The sequence below is a fragment of the Micropterus dolomieu genome, linkage group LG09 (genome assembly GCF_021292245.1).
Source record: "Micropterus dolomieu isolate WLL.071019.BEF.003 ecotype Adirondacks linkage group LG09, ASM2129224v1, whole genome shotgun sequence".
Taxonomy (NCBI): domain Eukaryota; kingdom Metazoa; phylum Chordata; class Actinopteri; order Centrarchiformes; family Centrarchidae; genus Micropterus; species Micropterus dolomieu.
The window spans coordinates 4,485,199-4,495,167 of NC_060158.1; the positions used below are offsets into that span (position 1 = coordinate 4,485,199).

At 38.1% G+C, this 9,969-nt stretch overlaps 1 protein-coding gene and 1 long non-coding RNA gene across 4 annotated transcripts in view; one reads left to right on the forward strand and one right to left on the reverse strand.

The window, feature by feature from the left end:
• LOC123976407 (vesicle-associated membrane protein 1-like) overlaps positions 1-7,617 on the reverse strand; it is a 12,028-nt gene extending 4,411 nt beyond the window's left edge. The window contains exons 1-4 of the mRNA XM_046058561.1: positions 7,597-7,617; positions 5,465-5,579; positions 4,723-4,881; positions 14-65 (exon numbers count right to left, since the gene is read on the reverse strand). Of these exons, the coding sequence (XP_045914517.1) occupies positions 14-65; positions 4,723-4,881; positions 5,465-5,579; positions 7,597-7,598 (328 nt within the window). The 5' untranslated portion in view covers positions 7,599-7,617. The remainder of the gene's footprint in view (positions 1-13; positions 66-4,722; positions 4,882-5,464; positions 5,580-7,596) is intronic.
• An 845-nt stretch (positions 7,618-8,462) lies between these two features.
• LOC123976409 overlaps positions 8,463-9,969 on the forward strand; it is a 10,299-nt gene continuing 8,792 nt past the window's right edge. For all 3 annotated transcript variants that reach the window (XR_006826348.1, XR_006826351.1, XR_006826349.1), the window contains exon 1: positions 8,463-8,588. This is a non-coding gene — a long non-coding RNA (uncharacterized LOC123976409). The remainder of the gene's footprint in view (positions 8,589-9,969) is intronic.

The following is a 9,969-nucleotide window of genomic DNA, read 5'->3' on the forward strand; positions in this document are numbered from 1 at the left end:
CTGTGTTACTTACAGAAGATGACTCCAACAAATATAACACCTATAACTGCCATGATGATCATCATCTGGAAGAAAAACAAAAATCAAAAAGTCAGAACAAAAGCTACTCTCTCGCGAGATGAAATAATCCTTCCAAGATAAATATTTTATTATGAAATCAGCAACAACAACAAAAAAAACTTTCTCAGCTTCAAGCGAACGTATTTCCAGGAAGTTTTTCTGTTTTTGTCATCACAAGGTCATAGAGATGGTAAGTAGAAATACAAAGATTTCACTAAGTACAAAGGTATTAACAGCAAAATGTACATAAAGTATTAAAGTGCTTGAAATATTACTGATGCTTGAACACATAAGCAGAATTGTAATGTCACAGCTGGTGGAGGTGGAGCACATTGCAACTACTTTATATACTGCTGGATCGTTCAATCTGTTGCACCGTATATTTTGTTTTGTTGCTGTCAGGTAAATGTAGTAGAGTAAAAACTACAGTATTTCCCTCAGAAATGTAGTAAAGTAGAAGTATAAAGTAGCATATAATTTAAATTCTCAAGGAAAGGAATAAATTACGTAAGTACAGCACTGGAGTAAATGTACTTTAAATTTTCAACATGTGTTGGTCCTTTAAATTTCTTTTTGCAGTAATCATGTTTTTGTTTAGAGGACAATATGCAGAGTCTGTGTGTGTGTGTGTGTGTGTGTGTGTGTGTGTGTGTGTGTGTGTGTGTGTGTGTGTGTGTGTGTGTGTGTGTGTGGACTTCCAAAATACATACAGTAAATAAATGATGACAGTTACAGTCAGATCGGCTGATAGACAGGAAATCACATCACCTCTGATGGGGGGGAGGGCGAGAGAGATTAACATGAACATAGAGAGAGAGAGAGTGTGTGTGTGTGTTTGCGGAGTAGAAACAGATCTTAGTGGATTGACGTGTTTGTGTGTGTGTGTGAATAAAAGGGAATCAAGCTTATTCTATATTTTTCTTATTGTCAACAAATCCAATTTACAGTGTTATTTTAAAAAAGGCTCAGTAATATCCTTAAACAGCTGGTCACCGTAGTTTTTACCAAACAGGAGGAAACTTTTGGGGACTATTTTTAGTGGCGGATTAATCCATATTTGGTGCCCTGGTGAGTATTTGGTGCAGCAGGACGGTGTATGTGGGACTGAGTCTAAAGAAACTGGCCAACGATGGGGCTCTAAGGCTCAGAGGAAGAAGATATATCAGGCTGTGATACACACACGGTACTTCTTAGTAGATACATGTACTCATGGTTTCTGTCTTTTCATGTGATTTGTTGACGATAAGACAATTCTCACCAGTTTTAGACTTTTGCGTGAACGTGCAAACTCCTCCTAAAGTCATCAAAATAAACAACACACAGAACGGACGTTGGTGTTGTTTAGGGTCAATGTTAGAGGATAGAGAATGCATTATGTCAAACACGTGTGTGTATTGGGGGTAGGTGGAGTTACATCACAAATCACAGCTGGCTCTTTAATCCCCGACTGTCACTGTAATCCAGATTGGGATTTCTCTCTCTGACTTCCTGGTCGCTGTCAGTCAAACTCTCCTCTAATGTAATCCCCCTCTGCCTGTCTACACGGCAGGTTCTGATTGGATGATCTGAAACGGCACTGTCTGTCCATCAGAGGCGGGGGCGTTGGATGATCTGACGCAGAGATAAAAATGGACTGGCGGCCGAGGCCCGGGTGGATGGATAAATGGATGAATGGGGGACAGAGTGATGTGGCGATGGCGGTGAGTGAGGGATAAAGATGGCGGCTGAGTCAAACTGAACTTTCAGTCTCATTCAGCTGATGATCTGATCCAGAATGACATACAGTGACATGCAACCACAGCTTCAGCACATTGCTTTGATTTAGCAGGTTTCAGTGGTGGTTAATTGCATTTACTCAAGTACTGTACTTAAGAACAAAATTGAAGTACTTGTACTAGTATTTCCATTTTATGCAACTTGTACTCCAATACATCTCAGAGGGAAATATTGAACATTACCTAATAAACCCCCCTTGGATCAGCTGGAAAATCAGTGTCACAAAGCTGAGTATTGTTATTGCATATTTACAATTTTACAGGACTACTGAGCTTTACTTTTGACAGAAGTCAGCGAAGTTAGTTGATAGTCTCAAGGTTCCTCAGTCAGTCCGTAAGGGACCGTCACAAACTGCAGCGAAAGAGTAGTCCAAAGTGTTCAAAAATTAAAATTAAAGATAAAATCTAACAAGCAGGCAGAGGAAATGTCTGACAAGCAGAGGGGGGAAGTAAGGATACTGTACATGTTTACTATTACAGAGAGTTTATTATGATTATGTCATTGTGGTGCATTTTTACACAATCATGAACGACCCAACATTAAACAATTCAAACTCTTTTAGTTCAGTTTGTATGTCCAGGTGTGAACGACAATATTTAAACTCTTAGTCAACACACAACAAGGTTTCATGGGTAGAAGGCAACCGGACTGCTAAACTATACTGCTGGATATATTCTGTCCTCTGCAATAATATTTACTTCTACATTGTGCAACTACCTCCTGCTGTGGCCTGTGCAATGTGCAATGTTCCATATCAATCACATCTGTGTACAAAAGGTGTATAAAGTGTACACATAACTCTTATATTCTTATTTTTCTATTTCTTCTCTTTTGTATTTTTCTATCCTATTTTTATTTAATGTGAATCTGTTGTGTTGTATCTGGAGCTGCTGTAACAAGAGACAAGTTTCCCCCGATGTGGGATCAATAAAATCTTATCTTAAAGCTAAACAGAAATCTGGACTGATGCTAAATTTCAGGTACTTTACTTCAGGTGTTTACTGCTCTAAACACCAAAGAAGACGTCCATTACTAATCAAAATTAGTGGGACTAGATTTTGACCAAAATCTCTAAACAACCTCAGGTCAAATGAATGTCCAGCTTTTTCTTTACAAACCCTGGTTCACTCATAATGTAGTTGGAAGACAAATCAGTCAAATGCAAAAATTTAACAATATAAAAAAATAAACTGTAAGTGTGTTTGCAACTGAGGAAAAACCAAAATAATTTTTTTTGTAATCTTATTAAAAATCGATTTACTGATCTAGAACTGAGATCCTGTCTCACAGTCTATTTGTAAACAAATCTCCTGTTTCCCCGTCCTTATTTCTTTTCTTACTTTATTACATTGTGTGAACACAGCAACTGTTTTCTGTCACTGTGCACTTTACTCTTGGCTGACTTGCAACAACCGCGACATAAGCTTCTTTTTTCACACTCATTTCAAGTTGCTCTCACTGTGTTACCCAAAAACACTGAAAGTTTCAGCAGAAATAACCAACAGATTAATTTAATTTAATATGCAGAGTAAAGTTGCAGGAAGGTGATGAGGAGGTGAGCAGTGATGCATGCTTCCTGTCCCCGTGTGCATGAAGAGCTTATTTTATCCTAAAGGCTAAGGCAGCCTGAACCCACAGCAACCGCTCTGTTCACACACAGGTATACTGACACAGCAGCTTGCAGCATACAACTGTAAACTGATTACGCAGCTGAAAACCTGGAAAGTTTTTTTTTTACTGGCATCAAATATCTCATGCATTGTAAACTGCAAAAAGCTGTCTGGAGTCACACGTTCCAATCTTGAACGAGTGGTTTCCTTGCTTTGTTTTTAAGCAGTGAAGTTAAATTTATTTTAAAACATCAGTACTGGTCTTTTATTACCAGCATTATATTCAGTGAACTATAAGGAAATTTAGCGGAGCCAGTGTAGCAGATATCGAAGGCAAAAATTTGAATCCGCTCACTGAATTTGCTGTCACTATAATTACAACTGCTGCAACCTCTTCATCCGTCACAGACTTTGTCAAATAGATATAATATAATAACACAATGGTGTCCATGTAAAATGCAAGATATGCGCAAGTGGCAACTAATAAATTTGGACAGCAGCCCTCCAAAAACACACATTTTTTGTTTGTGCCGCACACATTTCCAGAAGTGGAATGTGATATGATACTTCTACTTAATTTTCCATTTTATATTACTTTATACTTTTACTGTCTCATAGTTTGGGGGCAAATATTTTACTTTTCACTCCACATGGTACTTTAAGTATATTTTGATACTAATATTTATGTACTTTTACTTAAGTTAAATTTTGAATGCAGGATGTTGCTGCAATTAAGATGATTATAGAGGATTATTAGGGTGGATTCTTTTTTCATTTCATTCATCTCCTGCTTTGTTCAGTCAAGCACCTGCTTAAGAGTTTTTGAACAAATATTTCCTTCTTCTATCGAGTTGAACTGAAATAATGTAGCCCCACATCTTTATTTGTTTTTCTTGTCTTAGAGGCATTGTGAAGATACTGTATGAAATACCTTTGCAGGCAATTTGGTCAGCTTTCAACCAGTTAGGACTACATGCAGTTTTCTGATTATCCAGTTTCCAACTGCCATTCTCAACCAATTCAGCACAAGTTTTCCAGACTAGAATCTCTGAGCAAAAGCTAAAATCTGGTTTCACATCGGTATCACATACTGAATATGTTGCAACATTAGATATTAGCTTTAATTTAGGAGTGTGAGACATGCCAACTGAATCATTGCTGAGACAGGGGTAATGTACTTACACTGAGGGATGGATGCTACAGTCTTTGTGTAGTACTGTGTAGGTCCAATGCTTGATGGGAAACACACTAACACACACACACCAAACATGCCCACCTTACAGTTTTTCCACCAGTACTTGTTCTTGAGTTTGGCGGCGCTGCTCTCAAACTGCGAGGCTCCGGCCTGCAGGGCGTCGGCCCGGTCGTCCAGCTCCGAGAGCTTCTGGTCTCTCTCCAGGACTTTGTCCACGTTCACGCGCATGATGTCTACCACCTGAGGGACAACACCTGTCAGCATCACTGTCACATGTAGAAAAAAAAAAGCCAGCTCATGTTTACAAAGCTTTCTAAGAACTCCTCCATGTTGGCCTCGGAAATATGTGCACTAAAACCTGCATATTATGTACACTGATAGCAATCCTGTACTGTATAAATGTAATAATATAATATACTGTCACCCTAACCCAAGCTGAACCTTGAACCTTAAAGGTCAAATGTCAAAGCTATGTTGAGTTCTTCTGCCTGGTCTCTTCTAATTTTATTTCATCCGATTTTGTTGGAATGAAATAAACACGTTGTTCATTTGAGCAAGTAAAGTGTGTCACTATTTGTTAAACACATAGTTCAACTGTAATTCTTCAGAAAGGTTCTTGCTCAGCTGTGATTAAGGAGAAGTAAATGGGTCAATTTGATATTAGGGTAATGTTATCCTCCATAACTGTGTTGCCATTGACAGTTTGTGGTGAACTAGAACTCCCGTTGATGTTAAACAGCAGCTCAGTGAAAACACATGCAGTCGAGGCCAAAAGCACCACAGAACCAAACAGGCGAGCGTCAACAGTAAGCCGTTTCCTCACCTCGTCCACCTGTGCCTGCGTCTGCTGCAGTCGCCTGTTGCTGGTGAGGTTTGGGGCCGCAGCCGGAGGGCCCCCCTCACCCTCCCCGGTAGTACCTGCTGCTTCTGGAGTCGACCTACAGACCGAGAGTGCATGTAGGACAGAGAGAGAGGAGGATGCTCGAAGTGATGGATTGGCATCAAGTTCAGAAGAATTCAGCGTGTAAAACCATTTTTGATAAATGGTTAAATTTAGAGATGACTTAGTCTTTTGCCATGTTGTAAAAAGGAGACTATGTACACTTTGACCATAGGTGACAATTACGTGATAATGTTAAGCACAGAAAAGTGTAACAGTATGTATAAGTGGAGAAGAATAATCTAATCAGTAAACTGGCTCAGTAATGTCTGTTTTACAGCGTAATCAATATTAAGTTAGTCACCGGTAGCTTCTCATACTAGACCAAGTGAGGCTGACAGAGCAAAACCCCTGAGTGAACGGACCAAATGCACATTTTACTAATTGAACTTTTCATTTGTAAAAGGAGGGATGTGATATTTCTTATTTAAAAACTTACAGTCTTGCTTTTTATAGCTGCAGAGAAAGTTTGGACAATTTGCATCTCCAAGCGAAAAACAATCAAACACTGCTGGTACTGAGCCAGAAATGTAGTAACATCAGTGAGTAATACTTTATATTATACTTTTATATACTTTTCTTTACAGAGTCTATGTTTATTAACTTGATTTTTGTTGCTGCTGATTCATAATAACAGGACAGGCACATAAAATATTGGTTACCAGAGAAGAATGTAATAAAACAGTAAAGCTCCTCATATTGCAGTTAATAAAATCTGGTTTGTACCCTGAAAAACTCTCATAAAGCATCTGATCTTTCATTAAACTTACTCTATACTGCTACTGCTTTACTTCTACTTTATTTGAATATTTCCATTTTGGGCTACTTTGTACTTCTACCCAACTGTTTTCAAGAGTGAAATATTGAACCTTTGAATATCAATATTGTACTGCAGTCTCTCATCTTTTTGAAAGCTGCAGTTACTTTTGTTACTTAGCAGATTCAGATTATTTATACAAAATATAATCAACAAAAAGCATAAATATTGCTGCAGTATTTAGGCTATTATAGTTAAAATTAGTAATCCAGTGATATGATGGGCACATTCTACATAATGAGTGCTTTTACTTTAGTACAATCTGCTCATACAGTATGAATTGTAATACACACATTATTCAATAGAAACATGACTCATCAAACTTTGGCCTCCGTCCATATAGTGAAAGTCTCAGAGATTGTAACAGCTCAGCAGCATAAAAGAATAAAATACCAACAATACAATATTTTAAAAAAACTGCAGATGTTTTAAATTCAGTTGAGAAAACAGTTTTCACTGCACTTACACACACACACACACACACACACACACACAGCAGCTGGTTTGATTACACCAAACAGCAGTTCACTTTTATTGCCTCTGCTTTGACAGACAGGCTTGTTTTCCAGAAGCAAAATGGAGAAAGATTAGTGCAGCAGCAGCCAGAGAGGCTCCTGACAGAGAGGGGCTGGACTTGACTGAGGAGATAAACATGCACGCTATAATGCCCCCCCCCCCTTTAGAAAAGAGACATAAAATAAAATAATCTCCATTATGTGTTCTGTATTTATGTAAACTTCTTCAAAGAGTTTGTAGTTTTTTGTGACATGTTCGTTTTGCTCTCTGTAGCCTCGCCGCAGCTCGGATCTGAATAAAGAGTCTCTTTGTTGTTGGTGTAAAATGTAGAAAAGCACTTTAGCCGATCACAGTATTGATGGATAGTTTTGTAGGTGAGTCAGCCGGTGAGTCATTGGAATATTTCTGCAGAGTCGAACAGCTGCAGCCCAGAAATTTCCAGACTACCGACAAATTTCATTTTAGCGGCATAAAGGAGATAAAACCGGAGCTCGAAATTAAGAAATTATGAATTAACATTAAAAATCTGTAGTTTTAATGTACAGCGGGAACTACACCGACCGAAATGTTTCTTTAACATTATGTATGAAGACTGTAGAAGAAAACTTAATTTAGTAGCCTATTAATCCCCAAATACTTTATGTAGCTATGATTTAAAATGAATGAAACATGTTGTACTCACATCTCAGCGGCAGGATGATGGCGATAAGATATAAAGAGAGAGAGAGGAGAGAGGGTGAGGGAGATATAAAGAGAGAGAGAGGAGAGAGAGAGAGGAGAGAGGGTGAGGGAGATATAAAGAGAGAGAAAGGAGAGAGAGAGAGGGTGAGAGAGAGGAGAGAGGGTGAGGGAGATATAAAGAGAGAGAGGGAGAGAGAGAGGAGAGAGAGAGGGTGAGGGAGATATAAAGAGAGAGAGACAAAAGGGGAGAGAGAAAGAGAGAAAGAGAGAGAGAGAGAGAGAGAGAGAGATCCCAGTTGAATATAAATGAAGGATGACTTGTTTTATCTCTTCTCTTCTCTTGATTCTCTTTTTCTTTGAAACCAAAAAACTACAACTGAAGCAGCTGCGCAGATTAAACAAATCTCGCGTCACACTCACCCCGCCCACACACACACACACACACACACACACACACACTGTCCCGGTCAGTGACTGTAATAATAACCGGTAACGGAAACAATGATTTTGTCTCTAAATTATAGGCTACTGTTCCTTTAAATAACTCTGAGAGCTGCCACGTGCACTGTATTCTGGTGAAGTTCACCTGTCCAGGTAAGCAGTAAACTCTCTGACTCACCGTGCAGGACGGACTTTAGGAGGCTACAGTAGCTGCTTGATAAAACAACTTTTTCAAACCAGCCGGTGACGTTTTGTGTTGGCCTTGATGATTGTTTTGTCACGTAAGGTCAAGAGTGAACCTTCGCTTTGGCCGATTAATTATTGATTATCTAAAGACTGGGTGTAAAATGAATGGTTCCCGCCAAACAGCATTTATAAGTTTAGGTGTAAAGTATATTTAGGTTATATGACCTGTGTTTCGATGTGTGTTGGGGTTAGTTAAAGGAAAGGTTTGGTTTGTTGTAAACTAGCGAGGACGTGTCATCTGACCTCTGTTGACCAAAGGGAGATAAATCCTGACACGTGGAGTCGTGTGTTTTGACCTCATGGGAGGTGAGTTATTAATTTATTTTCTGTCTTTTATTTTGAGCTTTACTTCTGTACTAACGCTATCAAATGGTTGATCTTAAAAGTATCTGATTGGCTGCAGGGTTTGGTGCTGGATCTTTGTGTTATAACTTTGCAAATAATGGATGCTGGCAAATATAGAGCTAGTTTAAATTATTTTACATATGGCTGGGTAGCTTTTGAATTTGCCTACAGGGATCAATAAAGTTTTATTTTAATCTGTAATAATACTCATAATTTATTTGCTTATTTATTTAGTTTAAAATAATCAGATTCTGCAAAGTCAACATCTCTGAAACAAGGTCGACAATAAGTAAATATCATAACCTTCCTTAAACGTTGGATGTTTTCAAATTCTTTAGATTGTACATTGTTTAGTTTTTTGGCCACACAGTAGATTTGTATAAAAGAATTGAGTTGAGTTTATGGTGGCATTGAAATTAAATATTTATATTGAGAAAGTGGTGGAAGATTTTATGTAAACAGCTTGTTGTAGTGGCTTTTTCTCAACATTGTTTTTGACTTTTCTTCCAATTTACTGAATTTTATTGTAGTTCTTTGTTTTCTAGCTCTTTAGTCGGATTCCCGTGTTGCTGTAACATGCAAGTTGTTACTTTGTGAGATTATTAAAATCTCAAATCGTATCGTAATTTTATTTTATTTTTTTAAGTTTTTCAAGTTGGAATCAAAATACTACTAAGTAAGTAAAAGTACAAAGTATTAGCAGCAAAATGTTCTTAAAATATCAAAAGTAGTCATTCTGCAGAAAGGCTCCTTTTCAGAATGTTAAATTATTGGATTATTATTAATGATGCATTAAAGTGTCTGAAGCTCTTTCAAGTGCAGTATCTGGGGAAGGTGGAACAATGTTTAGCTATTTTATATACAGTGAAATGTAGTGGAACAAAATACAGGTACCTCAAAATTGGACGAAGTACTTGGTGTGTGTGACATGATGAAAGATGCATACATGTGCACACACACACACCATAACAATTGTCCACCATGCTTTATAGGCACCATATAGGCCTGCGTGAAATGAGGAAAATCTGCGATGTGCGACATTGTTCACAGCGGATAAGACACATGCTTTTGGTGTGAGAGACCCGGATTCAGTTCCTCATCGTGACATTACCACCAATGTGTCCCTGAGCAAGACACTTAACCCCTAGTTGCTCCAGAGGCGTGCGACCTTTGACATATATGGCAATTGTAAGCTTTGGATAAAAGAGTCAGCTAAATGTAATGTAATATTGTGATAAATAAACAGATATTGAATTGTGCATATTAGCAGCCTGGTTGTCTTTAACTTTAGAACAGGATTAGAATTGAATATTTTAAGCAGCGACAGTAAAGTCACTATATA